General features: G+C 40.3%; 1 protein-coding gene across 1 annotated transcript in view; it reads left to right on the top strand.

Moving 5' to 3' along the window:
- Positions 1-14,721, top strand: part of KCNU1 (potassium channel, subfamily U, member 1) — a 124,484-nt gene extending 109,763 nt beyond the window's left edge. Inside the window, 4 exon segments of the mRNA XM_005856502.1 lie at positions 2,501-2,640; positions 9,779-9,973; positions 11,645-11,769; positions 14,343-14,721. Coding sequence (XP_005856564.1) covers positions 2,501-2,640; positions 9,779-9,973; positions 11,645-11,769; positions 14,343-14,721 — 839 coding nt within the window.
- The last annotated feature ends 9,808 nt before the right edge of the window (positions 14,722-24,529 follow it).

Genomic DNA, 24,529 nt, shown 5'->3' on the forward strand with positions numbered 1-24,529 from the left:
GCTTGCCTCCTGTATGCCACTTGCTGGGGGTTGAGCCTACAACCCAGATATTATGTGCCTGACTAGGAATCAAACCAGGAACCTCTTGGTCTATGGGACTATGCTCAACCACTGAGCCACACCAGCCGGGCAGGATCTCAACTTTCTTGAGCCTGACTGGTCCCAGCCAGCCTATTTGTTTAAGCCAGTGGTCGCAAATTGCGGCTCGCAGGCCACATGCAGCTCTTAGGCCCCTTGAGTGTGGCTCTTCCACAAAATACCACGTGCAGGCATGCATGTACAGTGTGATTGAAACTTCGTGGCCCATGTGCAGAAGTCGGTATTTTGTGGAAGAGCCACACTTAAGGGGCCAAAGAGCAGCATGTGGCTTGCAAGTCAGTTTGCCAACCACTGGTAAGCTGTTAGCTCCAGGTTTTTATTTTATTTTATTTTTATTTTTTAAATCCTAAACTGTTAGCTGCAGGTTTTTATTTTATTTTATTTTTATTTTTTAAATCCTCACCTAAGGATATTTTTCCATCGACTTTTAGAGAATGAAAGGCAGGGACAGAAAGAGAGAGAGAAACATTGACATGAAAGAGATACACCAATTGGTTGCCTCCCGCATGGGCTTAACCAAGCCTGGGAATCCAGTCTGCAACTCAGGTATGTGCCCTTGAACAGAATCAAACCTACAGGCTGACATTCTACCCACTGAGCCAAACCAGCTAGGGCTTAATTTTATTTTTCTACCCTTTTGAACCATCTCTAACCCTGAGGTGCAGCCACACTAAGGACACTGATTAGAAGACTACAATGTAAATTAGGGAACCTGACAGGTGCTTACTGGCCCAGAAGTGCATCTGGTCACTCTCGAGGGACTTACAGCTTTGTTCAACTGAAGACTTTCTGGCACCAGGCGGCCCTTGTCAGATTAGCCTAACAAATCACCTGCCAGCTCACTGTTTTTTCTTCTTTGGCCGTCTGGAGAGGGTCACAGTGACATGGGAGCCACAGATCTGACTGCCAGCACTTAGATACAGAATGTACAGTGGCCTGCAGGAAAATGCCTGGGAAAGCTGAGACCCTGGGTTTAGCATGACGCAGCAGGATTTGGACAAGGGCCCCTGGGATGTGGTTTGTGTGTGTGTGTGTGTGTGTGTGTGTGTGTGTGTGTGTATGTGTTGAAGGTTGGCAATGCAAGAAGAGGAAATTGTGTGTGCTTAGGAATTGTGGGTTGGCACTAGTCAGACCTTGCTCTTTTATAAAACTATATAGTTCTTCAAAGAAAATTAATGATTCACTAATATTAGCAGTATATCACTTCTCCCAGTATATTTGTGTTGATCTATTTATGACTGATGAGAGCTGGGAAAGGTCTAAGAGAGTTTAATCTACTTGCAAACTAACAAGTTAACCTGCCACAGTTTCATAGATGCTGGCAGAGATGCTGGCAGAAGACACAAAACCACTGGGTCAGAGATACAAAATAGTTACTCAGAATGACAGCAGTAGCCTCAACAATTTTGTGCTGGTTATCCAAGTCTTCGTTCCCACCAGGTGACATGAAAAGGGCCAAGTGATAATTGTACCACCTTTATAAGAGAGGAACTGAACTCTTTCATAATGGACAGTGAGCATGCCTTCTCTTTACTCTGGTGGGAGACATCATCTCTGTCTTTCAATGCTATTCTCAGCACAAAAATTTCTAAAGCAGTAGACTTAGAACAAAGGCCTCCGGTGCCTCTGCTGGCACTCTAACAAGGACCCATTCTATTACTTCAGAGGCTGCTCACTGGGGTCTGAGTCACAGCCCCAGGCCAGTACAGATATGCTAATGGGTAACATGGCTACTGCTGCACTGGCCTCAATTAGGATAATTTTTCTGAGCCCTTGCTACTCAAAGTGTAATCCATGAATCAGCAGGAATAGCAGCAGGAGCATTTGGAAGCTTGTTGGACATGTAGACTCTCAGGCCCCATCCTAGAACCACTGAATCAGAATCTGTATTGTAACAAGATCCCCAGGTGATTAATATGTGCATTAAATTTTGACAGGTACTGCTTTAACTCATTCTGGACCCAGATAATCTAGGAACCCAAGTAAGCACCAAGCCACCTGCGGCATAGAATTATGACAAGGACTACAACTGGAGTGACCGTATGCTCCTAGTTATGCCTAGTGAGACTGCCCCCTTTTACTTCTAAAGTGTCCTAGTTTGAAAGATAAATTATATGAGGGTGACAGTCTGGACACTTGCCTGGAGAAAATGACCCTGAGGTATAAGGATATACCCTTGATGATGAAGGTGCCCAAGAGGGATTCATCTTTAAGGGATGAAGAAGATACTTGGAAAGAAAACATGTCCTGAAGTAGGGGCAGGTCCCACATTGATGCCAAAGCAGGCATCAGACCCTTTCATCAAATGGTCACACCTTGGTCTGCATATATTCTTAAGGCAATTCCTGTATTCTTAAACCCGTCTGCCTGTCTTTCCTTATTCGCCTCTTTTGCCTTGCAGAAAATCCTTCCAACATCCACTTTATTGAACAGCTTGGTGGAATGGAAGGGCACCTCTCAGGAACAAGCCTGCATCTAAGCACCTCCTTTTCCACGGGGTCGGTCTTTTCTGGCAGCTTCTTGGACTCCCTCCTGGCCACAGTAAGTGCAGCTAAGCTGAAAAGCCCCCAGGGCCAAGTCCCTGGCCCAGGAGAGAGTGGATGCTTAGGGCCTGGGTAGATGATGATAATGTCTCACAATTCTAAAGTCTCTGACTTTTCAAAAATGCTTGTTCACATACAGTATTTCATCTTTTCTCACAACTACCTGGCAAACACAGCAAAATCTTTACATTTTCAAGATTAAAAACGTAAGAGCGGGAACACTTAATACCAGGGGGAATGAGTGGGTCTGCAGTGCGTCTGCCTTTCAGCTTCCAGTGCCTCGGCCCTTTGGTGTCAGAGCTTAAGAGATGCTGTTTTCTCTTCTCTTTAAAATATCCCCAAAGCTTAAGTGGAAACCATCCATAAAGGGGTTCGGCGTTCAAGGCAAAGCTTTGGCCTTTGGTGGGGTGAGTCTTGTTCAGAGCTAGGTCAAATCTCCCTCTCCACTACCCTTCCCTTGGAGTGGATTTTGGACTACATGGTTGCTCTTCAGCTCTCAGCAACTCTTTAGCCCTGAACAGACATGTTGCATCTGTTCCAGGATTTCAGAGTAGAATGAATCTATTGTGCAAATACATATTGAATAGCTACTTTGTGCAGGGCACTGCTCTAGGTTCTGGGGACCGGCAGTGATTAAATACACCAGAGTCTCCTCCGGTGTGGAGCTCATAAATCCTTGATGAAGGATGGCTCAGCAAGACAAGCACACAATACTATTTAGAGCTCCAGCCTCAAGTCTCTGGCCATGATGAGCTGAACTAGACCTTTGAAAATATTCAGAGAACCCTGTCTATACTTGCCTTCCTTCCCCCTGGACCTGGTACTGCTGGCTCAACTTGGCCTTCTAAGATGACTTCCTGTCATCCAGCCACATAGAAAGAAAGAACCCAAAGGTCAGGTCTGTGCCTTCAATTCCATTGTGTCTGCTCTTCTGAGGACTTTTTTATTTTGGTCAGACTCCTGACTTTACACCTGCTTGGTAGCCTCAAAGAGGAACAGAAAATTTATGCTCTTGCATTAGAAACATTTGGGGTCACTGTGGTAGCTCCAGAATATATTCTCCAACACCCCATTTTATTCTCCATACATATCAGAGCATCTCCTTGCGGAGAAGTGTGGGAGAAAGGCAAAGATCTGGATCTCCCCTTAAGTGAGGATGACAATTAAGGGACCAAAGTATATCATTCCCTCCAGCACAGCGGTCGCCAACTGGTGGTCTGTGGGCTACTGGTGGTCCATGAGGTCCAAAAGGTTGGCGACCACTGGTTTAAGGAAACCTTTGGAGTAGTGGTCGCCAACTGGTGGTCCATGGACATTGGTGGTTGGTGACGGCTGCTCTAGCACACTCCCAGGGCAGACAGCGTTAATGATCATGATTTTCTGCCTCCAGATCATACCTGCATCTTTCCCAAAACCTCAAGTCAGCTTCTTTTGCTCAGTTTTGTTGTTGAGATAATATTCATAGAGCAATATGTATGATACGAACAGTAATAACCGCATCTCAAGCACTCACTTTGAGCCAAGATTTTTGCTAAGTGCATTACATACCTACTTACTGCATTTAATTCTCCTATCAACCCAATTAGGAGAATACAATTATGAGCCTCGTTTTACAGATGAATAATCTGAGCATTAGAGGGTTAATAACGTACCAAAGGTCACAGCCCTTAGAGATGACAAGTTGGTTTTCAGACCCAAATTTGTAATGATTACAGAGTAAGACCACAAATGACTGACACTCCAGAAATCTCTCTCTGTGATGATGACTATTTTCCAGTACATTGATATTGATGCTTTGCATAGAGGAGCCTGTTGCCCAGAGTGCTCTGGAGTTGCTGGGGAGACCTGCAGGGAAGATGAGACCAGGACATGCCCCACCCACACCTTCCCTCATCAAAACAACTCTGCTTTCATCTGGGTCATGTATGAGGCTCCTATGTAAGATGTGATTTGGAGAAGGAGTTTTGCTGTTATGACGACTTTGAAAACCCCTCCCTAGAAGTTAGACCATATGACCAACAGAGAGACATAAAATAAATGAACGAGAATGCTGCTCTCCTCTACTCTGAGGCAGGTTTCCAATTTCAAGTCAGGAGTCCTGTATAGGAGATAGGAATCGGCCATTCCACCCCATTTTGCATATCCCTTGTGTCCCATAATTTCCCCTCCCCAAAGAACATCTTTTGGGTTTGGCTCTTCCAACCTGCTGCCCAGCTTAGTGCACCAAGAAATGTGTCATCAGAGGTATGATCAGAATCAAAATATTTCTTTCTCTGATGCCCATACTGCCCAGGAGGGCAAGGCTGAATCAGATGGATTCAGAACGGACTCCCCCAGGAAAAAGGCAGGTAACACCTTGGGAGTTTCTGAAACAAGATGAGATCACCAGTCTTGATTTCCAACCTAATATTTAAGGGCCCTCTTCCTTCTCATGAATACTCAGAAGACATAACAGCACCTCTCCTCCTTTTCCTCCAAATTGCCCTTAAGAAACACAAAGAAGATTGAACATGCAAGTCCTGAGGACAGAGCAAAGCCTGAATGAACTTGTCACTGACGTTTTTATTTAGATTTTCAAGAAGGTATTTCCTACTTTCCCTTGATATACCTGTGATTTTTCTTTTCAATCTAATGTAATGTGGTTTCCCTTCAAATCTCTTGACTCAGTTGACACGGTGGCTTCAGGTATCCCCTGGTATATACTACTGTACACTCCTGCCCCCATTGGAGAAACATTCCTGTAAGGTATAATTCACTTTCAATCCTCTGTTTTTTTCAATGCTATAAAAGTGAAAATATGGAGAGGCACTCAGCCCCATAAGCAGGATTCCCGTGTGGCTTTACAATAGAACTTCAGAACTGAACTCCAATTGGGGAGCATTTCCCTTTATTTGTAAGAAAGTGAGGCCCACAGAAGTGACATGACTTTATCATAATAGAACTTCAGAACTGGACTCCCATTGGGGAGCATTTCCCCAAGAAAGTGAGGCCCACAGAAGTGACATGACTTTATCAAGGTCACTCATCTTGTGAGTTTCAGTTTTCCTACCATATTGCCTCATTCTCAATTAGAAGTATTTCTCAAAGAATGGATCTTAAGGCTTGTTAAGATTCTCAGAATAAAAAGCAGCAAGTGGCTAAGATGTTAGTACCTATGTTATTAAGTAATAGTCCAGGTTATGAGAGAGGACTCAAGCTTAATTTGTGGCTAAAAGTTAAAACACTTTGGGCTGCAACATTTTCTAACACTGGAAGTCCAAATTCTAGTCAATAGGATTGTATTAGAAACACTGTTCAAGTTTAGAAATCCTAAAATATTTCAAGTACTTTTCAATTTTCATATTTTCTTGAGAAATAATAAATGGGAGAAAGAGAGGGAGAAATTAAAAAAGAAAGAGACCAAGAAGGCCAATACCGTAGAACCCCAAATGATAAAAATACGAGACGAGCCCACAGAGTAAGGGTGACATGTAAATCCCATTAGTTTCCCTAATATACATTGCAATCCTTTTGATGTCAAAACTGAAGACGTAATATATTCAAAAGCTAAGCCTGTCTCAGTTAAATATGTCAAGTACATGTTTACTTGTGACACCAGGATAACCCTGGAATTTACTCCTTTCTTTAATCAGTGGGGAATTATTCTAAGAGCATTATTTGATCACTCTACACTATGGTCACTTGTTCTTAAATGGATGTGGCTCAACCTGGATTTACATCCTCTGCTCCCTTCTGGATCTCAGGTAGCCAGTTAACAAGCAGACTTCTGGGTGGGAGCCAGATGGAACAGAGGAGAAATGTGAGGAGGAGACCATCACTCCAGGGATGCCTTTAGTCTGGATGTTAGTGTGGAGGAGGCATTTAAAGTCATCTTTTAATCTGAAAAATACTATGAAGTGTTGTTGTTTTTCCTGATGAATTTATATAGGTTTTATTTCCTAGGTCACCTTGTCTCAATAGCCTCTTCATTTTTACTAAAAATACTTGTATATTTGTTAAAATTCAACTGCCAATTGCAGTCAATATTCTTACAGTTTTTGGGCAATGTCTGGTTCAGTGCACTCCTGAGGGTGTGAATGTTAAGGAGACCCAGTCCATCCTCTAAAAGGGCACATAATTTAGGAAAGTGTTGCCCAGAATCGGAGGACCACCAGTGTCAGAACCACCAAATGTGCCCTTTAATTCTGATTCCCTTATCTGTCCATAAACTCTGACCCAGTAGAGCTGGGATCCCAGAAATCTGCACTCATGAATATCCCTCCAGGTGATCCAGATACATGAGAACTAATGTTGAAGACAACAGGATTTAGTAATGTGTGCTGTATATCTCATTTAATCCTGCAGACAAGTGCTCAAAGGTGGGTATTATTATGTCAGCTTTAAAGATTATCTGACTGTTGCTGAGAAAGAACACATGAATTGTCTGAAGGTATTCAGCTAGGACGTGCCAGTGCAAGATTCAAACTCAGGTGTGTTTCAGACAACTACTGATATAAAATAAAGAAGAATGAAATAGAATGAAAGCCAGTGGCCATGGGACCACAAAGGAAGGGTAACTTTATTCTGATGAGGAGGCCAGCATGGAGTTTGCCAAGCTGATGAGAAGTGAACCAGCTGTTCCAAAGCAGAAGCATGATGGAGTAAATGTACAGCATGTGCAACTACAAATGGACAATTACCATGTCCTGGAGCTCCTTCAGATGTTGGCCCTGGAGAGTCCGTGATGGAGGAGATGAGCTTGGTTTTGCAGCAGGGAACTGACTCTGAAGTTTAGAGGAGATGAATAGTATGATCTGATTTATTTATAGAAAATCTCTCTGTCTGGAAGCTTTTTGCACAGTAGATTTCAAATGAGAAGAAAAACAAGGAAAATCAATAAAGTGGTCTATATTATAACCCAGGCTTTAGGCGATAAGTGCCTGAGTTTGGGAGTAGATAAAGTGAATAGTAAAATTTCTAGAATAATAGCAATTGATGTTATTGCTAGAATTTATAATAAAAACAAAATTATTTAACTTTATATAGGTCATATATAAGCATATAAATTCTCATTTCTACTGGAGTAAAAGTCTGATAAAACAAATGGTAGATAATTTAAAATATTACATATTCAGTAGACCTGAGAAACCTAATGGGTAATATATTATACTGCTATTTGCATATATGGTAATGCCTGGTCTACACTGAATTAGGTAAGAATCCTTTGAAAAAGAAGTTTCAGAAAATGGGTAGGGTTATTCAGCCTCAAGGTACTTTCAGAATAAGAAGTTGGCACACATGTCTTCCTTTGGTTTCATTTCGATGCCAAAGATTTTAAAATTCCATTCATTTATTCAATAGTTACAATCTGCACAGTATTCGAAGGCAGCTGTGGGAGATCTAAATAGTGATAAGACCTGTACTCAAGGAGGTCACAATCAAAAGGAATATAAGTAAATTCACAGCCAAAGGATTCAGATATGGATGACAATATCAGTAGATCCCTAAAGAAAAATCTATAGAAGTCCTATTGAATATCATGTTCACTAATAAAAGACAAAGATGCTAATTGACTGTACCTTCGCTATGCCCATCAGCCAATCAGAAGAGTATGCAAATTAACCCAACAAAGATGGCCGTTAAATTTGCATACTGCAGGCGGGGCAGGACAGCTCAATCCGCCGCCCACCCACCGCCATCCAGGCCTCCCGTGTGCGACCTGGGGCGGCGGGGCAGGACAGCACGTAACCCAACAAAGATGGCTGTTAAATTTTCATACTGCAGGCGGGGCAGGACAGCATAATTCGCTGCCTGCCCAGCCGCCATCCGGGCCTGCTGTCTGCGACCCAGCACGGGATCCAGGCCTGCCATCTGTGACCTGGGGAGGTGGGGCAGGCACCGTGGGATGGGGCCTGCCATCTGCCACCCGGGGAGCGGGCCTAAGCCAGCAGGTGGTTATCTCCTGAGGGGTCCCAGACTGTGAGAGGGCACAGGTCGGGCTGAGGGACACCCCCCTCCCCCCCGCCAGTGCACAAATTTTTGTGTACCGGGCCTCTAGTATATAATAAAAGCCTAATATGCTAAGTGTCCCATCATCCTGTCAGCCATTCAATCAATCAAAGTGTAATATGCTAATGATATGCTAAGGCTGCTCAACTGCTTGCTATGACAAGCACTGACCACCAGGGGGCAGACAGTTGACTGGTCGACCAGTCGCTATGCTGTGCACTGACCACCAGGGGCCAGACAGTCGACCAATCCACCAGTCGCTATATCACGGACTGACCATCAGGGGACAGATGCTCCAACCAGTAGGTTAGCTTACTGCTGAGGTCCAGCTGATCAGGACTGAGCGAGACGGGCTGGACATGCCCTGGAGCCCTCCCAGGGTCCCTTCCTGGCTGGTCAACCTCTGGCATCCCTCCCCAGCCCTGATTATGCACTGGTGGGGTCCCTTAGCCTGGCCTGCATCCTCTCGCAATCCAGGACCCCTCAGGGGATGTCTGAGAGCTGGTTTCAGCCTGACGGCAGAACAACCAGTTAATTGATGTGAACTGACCACCAGGGGACAGACGCTCAACACAGGAGCTTCCCCCTGGTGGTCAGTGCGCTCCCACAGAGGGAGCACTGCTCAGCCAGAAGCTGGGCTCATGGCTGGCAAGCACAGCACTGGTGGCAGAAGTCTCTCCTGCCTCCACAGCAGCGCTAAGGATATCTGACTGATGGCTTAGGGAGTGGGCTTAAGCTGGCAGTTGGACATCCCCCAATGGTTCCTGGACAGCGAGAGGGCGTGCCCAAATTTTGCGTACCGGGCCTTAGTTTTAAATATATGTAGATGATTACTAGGGTATCTGTGGCCTGGCATATGCCTCTAGTCGTTTTTGGGAGAGGGGATATACTTGGTGTCAGTATAATTACCCATTTCTTTCTTCATTATAGTATAACCCCCAAGAGAGCAGGAACTAGGTCAGTGTTATTTTCTCTGCACATTGCCTAACCCAGCACCCTATCCACACTGCCAGCTTTTAGCTAATTTTAATAATGGTAATGAGAGACACTGCTTTGCACCATCGGGTCTATTTCTTCAAGACTATACAAATCCACTGTTTAGGAGTTGGCTCTTCTGAGTTAACACATGACTTGTCCTTGCTTTCCAGGCCTTCTACAATTATAATGTCCTGGAGCTCCTTCACATGCTGGTGACAGGAGGGATAAGCTCCCAGATGGAACAATATTTGGATAAGGAAATAGTATGCAGGCCTTCTAACAGCTGCTTTACATTGTTGTCCAGAAGGAAGCGCTGTAAGCTGGGGCTTCTGTCCTTAAAACAAACCATTTTGTCGGATATTAAAGTGAGTTTCCTGCTTCTTTTTGTCTCGAATTTATGAAAGTGGTCTAGGCTATTTGGGTCCGTAGATAGCTTATAGCACAGAAATAATAACAATAACAACAACAAATTAATACAACTCATATTCAAAGAGTATTTCAGTGCATTTTCACCTGTGTCATATTTGTTTTAACAATGCCGGGAGGTGGGTAAAGCAGTTGTTATTATCCCCATCTTCCAGATAAAAAAATCCAAGTCTTCAGGAAGCATCAGAGAGGTCCAATAACTTGTACTTTGACAAGGGTATCAATAATAATTGTAACAGCTAATATTTACTAAGCATTCCTCTTGTGTCTGACTGCTTTTGTCCCCCAACTTAATCTGTCTGAGGATTTGCATGGTAAACATTGTTACTAGTCCCACTGCATAGATCAAAAAGCTAAGGGCCAGGGAAACAAATGCTCACCTGAGACCACATTGTCTACCAGTGACAAAGCAGGGGTGCCTCTAAGGCAACCTGACCCAGCTCTTCCCCCTCTCCTTATACCTGAAACACTAAAGAAATCTGATCAGGTCAGCGGAAATCAGGCAACTGATTGGGCTAGCCAGCAGAAAAGGCTTGAGTTTTCTTATCCCACTGGCCTGGTGAACAGTAGACTGGTAGCAGATAACCGTTCTGGCAGACTCCAGTGGAGCACCTGGCATTTGGGGGTCAGAGTTGAGTGCAGCCTGGGAGTGAGTAATCTATTGATCAGTGTGGTGCTTTTGGATTTAGTTTGCATTGACACTGAATTCAGCTCTGCAGTGTAACTGTAGGGGCAGGCCTTCCTAAAGAAACATCTTTTGTTGGTTCAGAGGACATCAGCAGAACCCCCTTCACAAGAGGCAGTCTCTTCCAAGCCTCTGTGCCTGGTATGTCTCAACAGATATGGGCTCTGTGCATCTGACTTCCAGGTGCAAACAACATTCCAGAGTTCCTTCAATAGAGTGTGGTCCTTTGTCCTCTTGTGGTCCTGGGTTCCTCACCAAAGGTTGACTTGTGAGTGATTATATGCCCAGGACAACAGGCACTGGCAATTTCCTGTCAGTATCAGAGGTGACAGTGGACTGGTCAACACACGTCTTTTTTTCTCCACTTAGGTCTTGTCCTCACCTTGTCCTTTGCTCTAGGGAGAACTGAAAGACTGCTCTCTTTTACTTCACTGAACCCATTAGCTGCTGCTTTTGAACCTGCTGTGCACTTGCAGAGCCTTTGTTGGCTGTACCCTGAGAGCAGTGTCAAGAGCAGTGCTTGGAGCTATAATCTGTTGTAGAGTGGGATAAGAAGATCGCTCCCTGGAGGTCACTTAACACCCTATTTATGTACCCTGAAAATGGAATGTTCCAACCTGTTGTTCATTGTGACTTCCTAATGGTAACCAAAATCACAGTGGTACTAAAGAGGAGCGTAAGGACTTGCCACACCACACCAGACACTCTTGAAAGACCAGAGTGATAAACACAATCACTGGGATTAGACGCTCAAAACTAATCATAAGCCTCACTTCCAAGCCACTTGATGCTGCTACCGTATAGATGTTAGGAGATGATGTCCAGGTCTTCCAAACCCTACAAGTAAAGGCAAATGACACTCCAGTAGGGCTTGTCATTGCTTCATTAAAGTGCCAATAGACATGTTTTTCTCTTCTCTCCCCAGCCAAAAAAGACCTTTGGGCAAGTTTTCTGTGGCTTGTTGAATAATTTTGGAATCCTATGCCTTGGCCTATACCGCCTGATAGATGACCAGGAGCACAATCCGGAGCACAAAAGGGGAGTATGCTAGTTTGGAAAGTGCTAGCTGCGCATCCAAGCATAAAAGCCAAAGCTGCTATATTCTATGTGAAAGAGAGGTCCAGAACTCAGAATACCACAGTTGCAAAGAAGGGTGCAAGGAAGTAGATTATGATGGTGTAGGAATAAGGAAGAATGCATGTAAACGACATGAATAAATCCTGGTAATTATGTTCTAATATAAGCCATGTAACAATGGCATCTCTGTCCCTAGTGAAAACTGAAATGTAGACCCAGATTTTGAATCCGGTTATTTTTTCTGTGTTTTTTGTTTTGTTTTGTTGTTGTTTTGTTTTGTTTTGTAACTTAACCCATCCTTGACTATGTAATTTTTTAAAGCTAAATGCCACTATTCACATTGGAAAGATTTACTTATTTTATGCTGAATTCTTTAGGTAAATATTTACTGAGTGCCTCATTTCCAGCCACTGTGCTTCGTACATATTAATTATGGAAATTATATATTCAAATTTAAGGTAAAGGAAAGATCAATCTGACAACAATGGGGAAGATGCAGGAAATGTACATAGAGGACAGGAGGAGAAAAGAGAGTATACAACAGTATACAACAACACAGTAATGTAGGTCTGATCTAAGATTCACACAGTGGGAATGGATAAGAGTTCATAGAGGAGGAAAAATTAAAAATATTAGAGTGGAAATAGATTGATAGAAACTCATTCAGGAAGAAGGGGAAAGCAGCCAAATTACTCAAAATGGAGTAGTATTGAATAGAAGGAACGATCATCTCTCTGTTCATAGGAGAAAAGAAGGAAAAGAATGGATGCCAAGCAAATTTAGCTATAGATGATGGGGGGTGCTTAAGGGAATTTTTAATGTAACACTAGGGTTTCTCAGTAAAGTACAGGGATAGCCATTGCTGAGAGGAAAGATGGAGGAGGAAGTATTACCGGGAGTGGAGAAATAGGTAAGAGTTTAGATTAACTATGAGAGGAATGGTAGGAGAGGTTTACTGTGGATCTGTAGAAGCAATTGTAGACTGTAATGTGAAAGGACAAAGGATTAGAAGTCTTGATGAAGTTAAAGAGTAGATGTACTCAGCATGGGAATGAGAGTGAAAGAGTGATAGGAAGTTACTGTCGGACAGTAATATATTGAAGCATAAGATTTTAGAGGTGAGACATGTCAGGATATTATAATATCCAGTGTGTGTCCAGGAAAGTGTGCTTTGGAGATAAAGATCACTGTGTAGTGGAAGTCAAAAAAATATGATTGTATGTTGGATTTGTAAACCACATAGAGGTGTGTGAGATGATGGAGGCACTGGCTTGAGGTGTCCCAAGTGCCAAAGGCCTAAATAAACATGTAGGGCTATAGATGACACCGGTGAATCAAGAGGGAGGGTGATAGGACTGTAGAGCCCTAACCACAAAGATGGTGAGGAGGCAGTGATGTTCTGGAAGCAGCACTGGGGAGAATGAATAATGTGGATCTCTCTCTCTCTTTCTGTCTCTCTCTCTGTCTTCCAGCCCTCCCTTTCTCTGCCTGAACTCCATCCCCTCCCCTGACACCTCTGGCAAACCTGTGGCACATGGTAATTGGGAGAATATGCCGTCCATACCTGAGAGAACCTCAGGGAAGGAAATGAGATTTCTGTTTTATATGGAGTATGTGATTATAGTTGACCTTGTTTAGGATATTATAGAGGTTACAGGGGATTCAGTGGAAAAGATAAAAGTGGGAAGATTATTCAGTAAAAGAAAGTCAACCTTGAATTGAGATTGGTGTTTGGGAAAGGAGAGGTGATCACCTGGGGTGGCAATGAAGACACACAGGATGAAAGTCATGAAAGGTTATCCTGGCTTGGCATTCTGACATGAGCACTGGTGTATTAGTTAATGTAACTCACTTGCATTGAGGATTTGCTCTGTGCCTGATACTGTGTAAGGCATCCTGCCTCCCTGCATTCTTTCCATGCAGGTCCAGGCTCTGGGTGTTCTTTAAGGCTCATCAACACTCACTAGTTACATACCAGTCAAGGTTTCAAATACAACTTTACTTTAATTTTTGTTTCTTTTCCTCATTGATCAAACTACATTCTATGTGAAAGTTGGTGGCATAAGCATTAGGGTAGGCCCAAGTCAGGATGGAAATATTGGGAGTGCACATAATTGCCCACTTTTGATTAAGCTCAGTATTGTGCCAGCTGAAGTCCTTAGTGTAGTGGATATTGAAAACAAAGAAGCCTGGAGTCAGAAAGGTCTTTAGAGCTCTATCAGTCCAAACCACAGCCATATCCCTCTCCCGTTAAAATAATGAGAAAAGCAAGGCCCAGAGAATGGAAATGGTGTGTATAAGAGTGGTTAGTGTCAGAGGTGGGGATAAAAACTAGTCTCCCAGTTTCTAGTCAAGGACCACTCTGACTACACTAGTCTCCCAGTACAGACACACTAATCACACAAAAAACAACAACAATGAAGCAAAGTGAAACAGCAACATTCCCTCTTTGGGCCCATCAAGATGACTGCTGCACTTTGGCCATTGCCTGTTGCCACCCTGTTCCAGCTGTGGAGGCTCTGACTCATCTTTGCCTTTTCTTACAGGTTTGTGATTATCCGGCCAGACAATGAGTTTAATCTGCTGCCCTCGGATCTTGTGTTTTGTGCCATCCCTTTCAACATTTATTGTGATGGAAAGGATAAATCTTCACATCCAGGTTCTCGTGAAAATATAAATATAGTACCACAGGCCTCAAAGGCATCTGCAGACATAAATAACCCTCCCACAGCCAACCCAGTTGGCCAGACGACAACACAGCTATCGAACACACCAGTCCATTTATGGGAGCCAAAAACTACCCCCCTTGGTAATTCTAAGCAATCCATTTTTACTCAGAGTGGTGAACTATCACCCCGGACACATCCGGAAAATGAAAACATGAAGGAGCCCCCTGAGGGGCTACCTGTGCCTATTCAAACTTGACCTGCTGATATTCTCCACAAGCTCCTAGCTTGCTATTTATAAGGCATCTCTGGAAATGGTGACTTTGAACAAGAAAAATAAGAATGGAAGCATGCCATTGTCATGCCCATTGCTTCATGGTTGATTAGCAAGCCCACACTATTTGGGAAGAAGCAAAAGGCTGATCCAATCCTGCTGGATCTGGTGCAATAAATAAATAAAAAATATATGATTTAAAAATGCCTCTGTAAGGAAGTTCATTGCTCTGTGTCCCTTGAGAAGAAAATGTGTTAGGTTGAGCATTGTTAAAGAAATCCTCAGGCATTTCTGGGTTCCCCCAGTCAGAGAATATCAGCAATCAAAATAAAAATGAGAAGGATGTAAACACAGAAGACAAGAAATAAAGAGCCCCCAAATAAAAAATCTTACATTCTTTCTCCTCAAACTGGCAAACAGTAAACTAGTATTTTATTTTCTTCTCTCTTTTTTTCTCATACTTTTTCTTTCTTCATTGCTATAGGAGGTCAGAAAAACAAGATGGAGAGATGCTCCTTTGAATTAGAAACCAATTTGTGTAAAGCCAAGACCTTAGTATATCCCTAACACAAGAATGAATATTAAAATATCTTGGGATGGAGTGGCTGGGTGAGGTCAAGTAAAATGAAATATATAACTTTCCAAATTTTCTAAATCAAGAATAAAGACATATAACAAACACATTCCAAAAGGAATCAATCCACTGCTCTATAAACCTCATCTTAACTTAAGTCATTTCATCCAGGTATTTAACATAGGAAAGAAAAGTTCAGCACATCCAGAAAGTATTTACTCCCAATTGGTGGTCTTGTAATGATGAGCTTCGTAAGCAATGCCTGCTTGCACCATAGATACCAGATAGATGGAAGGAAAGAGGAAAGAAAAAAACCATGTTTCTCATAAATTGTTTTACTTAATGTTTACTATATCATTGACATTTTTAACAAGATCTTTGCTGATTAGGTATTATTACCTCTACTAGAGGCCCAGTGCACAAAATTTGTGCATGGGTAGGGTCCCTAGGCCTGACTGGTGATCAGGGCCGATTGGGGCCTTCTGGCTTCCAGCTGGGCCTTCCTTTGTTCCGCCCCGCCTTCTGGTGGTCAGAGCATGTCATAGAGAGCGATCAAACTCCGGTCTCTCAGTAGAACTCCCAAGGGGATACTTTGCATATTAGCCTTTTATATATATAGACTAGAGGTCCAATGCACGAAATTCGTGAAAGGGGCTCAGTCCTCACGGCCACAGTGGCTGCCTTCAGCTCTTGCAGCCGTGGCGGCTGCCTTGGCCCTCACAGTCCCAGCTTCATCCGGAAGGTTGTCCAGAAGGACATCCAAAAGGATGACCAGCCTAATTAGCATATTGCACTTTTATTATTATAGAATTTACAAGAAAGAAACTATGTCACAAATAAAGTTGCCAGATAAAGTATATCCTTTTAAATTTGCATTTCAGATAAACAATACATTAGTATGAGTATTTCTAAATTATTGCAATTAACTGGTAAGTGATCGAATCAGCATGCAAAACTGGTTTATTTGACTCCAGCACTTATACACATTATGCCTCCAAGCATACAAATAAAAGAAACAAAACAAAACAAAAACAAAAAATCATTCACAGGAAATAAAAAATTATATTTAGCTTTTATTTTTTACAAAAATAAAAAAATTATATTTATAAAAATATAAAATTATATTTCAAAATTATATAATGAAATCAGCCTAATCTATGTAGGGGGAAAGAGTAATTGTAAGGAAAGTTGTCAGAAACGAAGGAAACTTTTTTTTTATTTTTTAAGCTTACCTGTCTTCATCTTTCTCTTTTTACATAGAAATGGTAAAATACATGTTTCTGCATTTTCAAATTTATAGGTAGAGTTATAGGTGTCTGAGAAATTAAATGGTCCTGTCTCTGAACCTCAAATCCTGATTTCTAAAAGAAAGTGCATACTGGGCTCAGCTTTGGCCACTCTCTCCCACTCTCAGTGGCTGAGGAGTGAGGTGCCTCTGAGTCGAGGGCTTGTCTTCAGGGAAGGAAGGAGGTATGGTTCATGGCCTGGGAAGATATGCTACTGACATCTACTGCATAGACAATATTCTTTCTCCTCATTCCCTGGGCCATTTTATACACATAGCTGGTTTAACAGAAACAAAATATTTCTGAAAAAGTATGGAGGAGCCCTGTGTGTATTCAAAATCCAAAAATCTACTTCTATACACATATTGACCAATCTGTTCAGCATCCCAGCTCAGTTCTCCAGAATAAAATTTTATCCTACAAATGATCTCATTTCCAACACAGCAAAGTAATTAGAATGAGAAATTATTTATTCTTCAGTATGTATTGGAATGGGTACTAGAGATATGGCTAAAGAAATACTGAGGTATATGCAACCATAGCCAATGTTTGGGTTCTCATACTGCCAGTATGGATAAATAAAATTGGTAGAGTACCCCCAGAATTATGTGCCAAATGATTTTATAGCTTCAGAACCAAACACTTTAGCTATAGTCGACAACATTTTGATACAAGTCATGAAACTACATCCTTTGACAATATAGTGGATACTTAATTCATATCAATTGTTCAATTCTTATGAATAGAAGAAATGATATGAAGACAAGAGAAAACATGCAAGCAACTTGCAGTTTGTGAACAATATGTGGGTCAGCAGTTTTTAAGATTTAAAAGGTCCTTTGATCCTTTTGAAAAGTGGATAAAAACTATAGTATGCCTTTCCAGAAAAATTAATATGTGTACATTCCACAAAACTTATCATTTAAGTGTGATGGAGGTCATGGATCACCCTGTATTCTCCATTGTCTTCCCAAATTCCTAATATGGGTCATCTATCCCCAGTGGAGAATCGGGAGACCTGAGTACTTGGTTTATGTATCACTTTATTTTTTTTATTTTTTAAAATATATTTTATTGATTGTTTACAGAGAGGAAGGGAGAGGGATAGAGAGTTAGAAACATCAATGAGAGAGAAACATTGATCAGCTGCCTCTTGCACACCCCCTACTGGGGATGTGCCCGCAACCAAGGTACATGCCCTTGACCGGAATTGAACCTGGGACCCTTGAGTCCACAGGCTGACGCTCTATCCACTGAGCCAAACCGGTTAGGGCTTAGGTATCACTTTAAACATTTGTGATCATGGGCATATTCTCAAATCTTTCTCAGCTCTTTTACCAGCTCATTTTACATGTTATAAATGCAAGAAGTTGAACTAGAAGATTTTAACATTACTTCCATCCTCATTGAACATATATTTATGTATTCACTACATACTGTGTATCAGCCACTGTGTTAGATGCTGAGTATAGAGAAATTACCAAGATGAAGTTGCTTTCCTCATGGAGCATGCATTCTATTTGGAGGAGGCATAAAATAAATGAATAAATTAACAAAATAAGAACAGATTGTGTCAAGTACTATGAAGAAAATGAACATGATGTGATAGAGAATGTGATGGTCAGGGACCACTGAAGGGTGGGATCCTGTGGAAAAACTGTTTTAGGAAAGGGAACTTGAAGTGTTCAAGAAAAGAAAGCAAGCCAATGTGGTTACAGCATAGTGAATAAGCCAGAGGAAGAGTTACATGGGACAATGTTAGAAACATAGGCATGACCTGATTAAGAAAGATTCTATAGACCAAGAGAAACAGATTACATTTTATTCCAAGCACAATGAGAAACTCTCTAATACTTTTAAATAATGGAATGATGTGTTGTCATTAATACTTTCAAAGATCACTCTGGCTCCTAGGGTTTCAGCAGGATGACAAGGTGAATTCAAATGGATTTGAAATGGAAACTTTCAGCCAGCAGCAAGAGGGAGTCATATTCAAAAAGTGTATTTGTGAGAGCTATAGGATTTATATAGAGAACTGTTTAGTAATTGGCTGAGATTATAATGCCATGTGGAGCCAGGACATATAGATGAGAACTGAGACCCAATTTAACCATCACCTGGGAAGGTTCAGCCCATCTGTATAAGAGGTAATAAACATACTCCCCCTACTGGTCCAAGAAAAGAATACGAAAATTTATCTTAGGGATACAGATGTAAACAACAAATAAAAAAAAACACCTATCATGAGAAATTGAAGCTCTAAGCTAATATAATATGCAGTTATAATATCCAAATTCATATCCTACATGCAGAAATTTAAAACTGAGAAATATCTGGTTCCAGAACAATAACCCCCTTGAGGTAACTGGTGGAAAGAAATTAATAATATTGAGCAGGAAAGAATTCTACACTCAGGACAAACAGGACTCCCTGGTGTGGGGGGGGGGGCAGTGAATTTAATACTTTTTAAGAACTGACAATAAGCCCATAAAAACTTAGAAATGAAATGAGGAAATTATCTTTTTAAGTGAGATTCAGCAGACAAATTAGACAAAAGGGTTAGCATGACCCCAGATTTTGGATAGTAGAACAATCTGAAAAAGACCATAAAATTTATACATTAAAAAAATGGTTAATGGTTAAAAAGTTTCAAAACTATGATTAGAAGGCAAAATGAAAGTAAAGGATACTGTAAAAAATTAGCAGGCAGAGTTGAAAAAGAATCACTTCTAGAAATGGTTTATTAAATTATATGTAATGTAGAAGTTGAACAATAAATCAGATATAGATAAATCTACAGAACTTACTTAAAATGTAAAATGGAGAGGTAAACACATGGAAAATATAAAAGAGATGTTAAGCGACATGGAAGAAAGAAATAAAAAATCCAATAAATACATAATAACTATTTTCAGGTGGGGAGATAAGAGGATGCCCCCCCCCAAAAAAAAAGTCTTAAGATTTTTAGAATTGGTAAAATACAAGAATCCTGAGATATAAGAAGTCCAGTGATTTGTGATCAGGAAAATTAAATCTACATGCAGGCATATCCATACTTAGACAGAAAAGTAGGTTTCCTACAAAGGAATTGCCATTGAGAAACTGTGTAGGGGGTGGGGGTAGAAGATAATGGACCAATAACATAACAATTCTGAGGGAAAAATAACAGATGTAAAAATATGAGTATTGTACTACCTAAATGACCATTCAAAGCTGTTTTGACTAAGAACACTTTTTTACTGAAAGAATTAGAAAAGGCATACTTCAATGAGAAGAGAATGAACCCCAAAAGATGGACAAATATATAAGAAGCAATAAAAAGTAATTGGCTAATTGCATGCATACAAGTCCTTTGGTTGCTCTCTAACTCCCCCCCTTCCCTCCCCTGCCATTTGTCTCTGGATCTATTCTTGTTCATCAAATTATGTTGATCATTATATCCCACATATGAGTGAGATCATGTGATATTTATCTTTCTCCATATTAGCATAACCAATGGACACCGACACTGGGGTGGTGGAGGCTTGCCCTTGGGGGTGGGAATGGCTGGGGGGGCATCAATCAGGGAAAAATGAGACATATGTAAAACTTTAGACAATAAAAAATAAAATATAAAAAGTAATTGGCGATTATTGAGGTAAATATAAGTAGATAGCATTTGCAATAATAGTAGTAATAGTAATTTTAAAAGGGTTAAGACTATGTTGGAACTAACTGGTAAAAAATATAAGGATTATGAAAGAGGTGTGATTATTATTGTAAGATCAAAGCACTATTCAGGAGAAAAGCAGAGATAATAACTGTAGCATATAAAAATTTTTGAAGAGTAAATTCTAAAGAGAAAAGGAAGAATACATGACTTTTAAATCAGTTGATAAAAACTAAATAGCAAAAAGGACAAAAAATGAAATAAAAAAATGATGACTCAATTTATTAAAAGTCAGCATTATTTTTAGAAAAGAAAATTAAAAGAATTGCATATAGAAAGCAAAAGTTAATAAGTACAAGTATATAAGATATTAAATAAATGTAAATGGATCAATTTTGTTGGGTAAAGGATAAAGATTTTCAGAATAGATTTAAAAACAATCATGTGCTATTTATATCATAAATGATACTAATTCAGAAAATATGAAATTGAAAGAAAATAAGAGAGATATACCAGAAAAACATAGACCAAAAGTACTGGCACTATTAGTATCAAATAAAGTATACCTTAGAGCAGAAATCATTACTGAGGAAAATAATTTCATTTTATAACCATAATACTAATCTTTAGCTAGCAAACAATATAACAGTTCTGAAATTTTATGTCTATTACAAGGCCTTAAAATGTATAAAATTAAACTGACAAAATTACAAAAAGAAATTGGTAGATCTGCAATTATAGGGGAAGAATTTCAATATACTTTTCTAAAAAACTGAAAATCAAGAAGAAAACATTGGTACTTATGTAGTCTAGTATGGACTATATAGTTTTAACTAACTTGATCTAATAGAGATTAATAAATAGATGGTAATAAATAATCTAACAGGCAGCAAGTGGACATTCTTTATCAGCACACACACTTTTAATTATCCATGAAGTCATCAACCAGGCCATTCTCTATGAACCAATGATGTGCTACCAAGCACATTGCAATACATGTCAACATTTGTAACAAATACTCAGACCTCAACAAATAAAATTTACCAACACATTTGGAAATAAAGCAACAACAACAGAAAACCTTAATCAATCATGGCCAAATTTAAAACTTCAATTGGGTATTACAAACTTTTGAGATCTAAATGATAATGAAAAGACTATATATATTAAAATTTGTGGCATACTTCTTCAACAACTGGTGGTGAAAACACTGGACATACACATGCAAAAAATGAAATGGGACCTTTACCTTATATCATATACAAAAATTAACTCAAAATAGATTAAAGACCTACATGTAAGTCTTAAAACTATAAAACTCCTAGAAAAAACATAGAGGAAAAATTTCATGACATTCGATTTGGCAATGATTTCTTATATGGCACCAAAAGCACAGACAACAAAAACAAAAATATGTAAGTGGGACTACATCAAACTTAAAATCTTCACTTAAGATTGTTATCAAAGGAAACAATCAACAGAGTGTTTTAATACCCTACTGAATGGGAGAAGTTATATAAGGAACTTCTATGACTCAACAACAAAGAAACCCAAACAATCCAAATAGAAAATGATCTTGAATTTGCAAATGACTTGAATTTACAAATGGCTAAGAAGCATAAGAAAAGGCAGTATCACCAATCATCAAGAAAATGCAAGTCAAAATCAAAATATATACATACAATGAACTATTATTCAGCCTTAAAAAATAAGGAAATCCTTTTATATGATACAGCATGGAGGAACCTAAAGGACATTATGCTAACTCAGCAATTTCAATCTTTTTCATCTCGTGGCACACATAAAACAATTACTAAAATGTTGTGGCATGCCAAAAAAATAATTTTGATTCATTCACACTAGATGGCTATTGTTGTGTTGGCTATATATACATATATTTTTTTTTAGAAATGCCATTTTTTTATAAGACAATCTAAGGGAAAAGAGGTCAGTGTCCCTGACTAGAGTCAGGTATTGCACGTTTTAGAAATTCTTATGGCAAACTGGTTGAAAATCACTGTGCTAACTGAAACAAGCCAGGCACAAAAAGACAAGTACTGAAGATTCCACTTAGATGAGGTAGTCATATCTCCAGTATCAAACTCTTACAAACAAAAAGGAGAATGGTGATTGCCAGGGGCCTGGAAGTGGGAAAATGGAGTTGTTCAATATAGAGTTTCAATGTTATAAGATGAAAAAAATTCTAGAGACCTGAGATCTGTTATACAACAATGTGCATATAGTTAGCACAACTATAATATGATACACTTCAAAATGATTAAGATGGTAAATTTTGTTATGTTTTGACCACAATAAAAAAATGAACTATACATAAAATCAGTACAAAGTAATTAATTTGTATCCTTTATATGCATATGTGGACATAGATAAAAAAATTTAAAAAGCAAGTTAGCAAATTTAAGAAATAATGGTAATAGAGTAAACTAACATAAATATCCCAGTGCACTCGTCTAAAACAGGAAACCAGAACACAAATCCAGAGTCGGCTCTACTCAATAGCTAACCATTTTGTTATTTTGAGAAATAGCAAAAATACCCTCTATCAGATAGCTTGTTTAGGTATACACAAAATATGTAATATATAACCATTAAATTACACATTTACATATATAGCATACATACATACATACATATGCATACATATATAAATACACACAGACATACTGGCTCTGGAAAATGAAAGCCAGAGGTTTGGTTTTAACCTTCTCCATTTAACTCTTTGGCCTGTTAACTTCTATTTAAGACCTCCAATACATGGGAACATGTCTAATTAACTATCAAATCCTCAGGCTAAGTACCTTCAAGCTATAAAGGAGTTAAGGGAGCCTGAGTTCAGTGAAGGTGCATAGTTTCCTGGAGGAGCAGTAACTTACAGCTTGAAGCCAGCAGTTGATTCTTCCAGGCCAAGAAAACAAAAGAGCCCAACCTTTAAAAGCCATCTGACTTCAGCTCTGGATTCTGACTTCAGATCTGGATTGGCATGCTCAGGGAGTGCTGGAGAGTGAGGTGGAGGGGAGCCAGGGAGAGTTGTGAGGGCTGCAGGGGATGGGAGGGAGAAAGGAGAGAAAAGGCCCTCACACTAATTGGGTTTGAAAGAATATAGAATGAGTCCAGCCCCTGCGTGAGGAGAAGAAAGGAACCTGGGCAGCTGAAGCTAAATTCAGACTAAACTAACCACTGTTCCCCGGGGACGCCACAAGGTAAGCCTGATCGTCTCAGTCATTTACAATTATCATCAGGGAGGCTGCTTCGTGAGGAGAAGAAAGGAACCTGGGCAGCTGAAGTTAAATTCAGACTAAACTAACTGCTGTTCCCTGGGGACGCCACAAGGTAAGCCTGATGTCTCAGTCATTTACAATTATCATCAGGGAGGCTGCTTCTGTAATTGTACTGGGGAGCCAATTAACAGATCCCTGTAGCTAGGGTTGGGGGAAGAGGGGTATCCCAGCATCCCTTTTGTTTATGAAGAGAAAAAATAAGGCAGAATTTGTGCTGCTGTCTCTGACTGTTGGAGAACTTCAGGCAACTCGGTGACTCCTCAGCTCCAGTGAATGGTTGAAGTCAGCCCTTTCTCTGCCTTCATTTACTCTTTTCTCCAGCAACTCAAATTAGCCTCTAGATAGCCCAGCAAGAATTGCTACTTTCTTTTCAGAGATACGAAAATGCTGGCTGTCTTTCACTCTTTCTTGTTCTCAAGAAAATATCTCTGCAGTATTTCATCGTGCAAGTATGCCAGGAAAGGCCAGCGAATGCACTGAGAAGAAGGAGCTATCTTAAATTTATCACTCAAAACCACTCTTTCCCTGACACCATCCCTTCTCCTGCCTTCCTGCCACAGTCAGACTTTTTAACTAGTTGTCTACATTCACTGCCTTATTTCCACATCTCTGATGCACTACTTAAGCCATCCCAACCTGGCTGTAGCCCTCATTTCTGCTAAAAATACTTTTTCTCTGGTCACGGGTACATTGAAGTCACACAGTAAAGCCTGACTAGAGATTTCAGCAGGATTTAGCCCAGTTGAGCTCCACCCTGAAACAACTTCTTTCCTTGATTTCCAGGAAATAACACTCTCTCGTCTTCCTGTTACTTTTCTGACTATGCATTCTCACGTTCCTTTTAGCTCTCCTTTGATACAGCACAGTTAGTTGTCAGCATTACCCAAAGCTTGATTAGGGACCTTCTTTTTTTTTTTTTGTCTCGGGGATCCCTGAGTGATCCAGATACTAAAAGAACACTGGAGAACATATCCCTGAAATTAAA

This window comes from Myotis brandtii, unplaced genomic scaffold (genome assembly GCF_000412655.1).
Source record: "Myotis brandtii unplaced genomic scaffold, ASM41265v1 scaffold103, whole genome shotgun sequence".
Taxonomy (NCBI): Eukaryota; Metazoa; Chordata; class Mammalia; order Chiroptera; family Vespertilionidae; genus Myotis; species Myotis brandtii.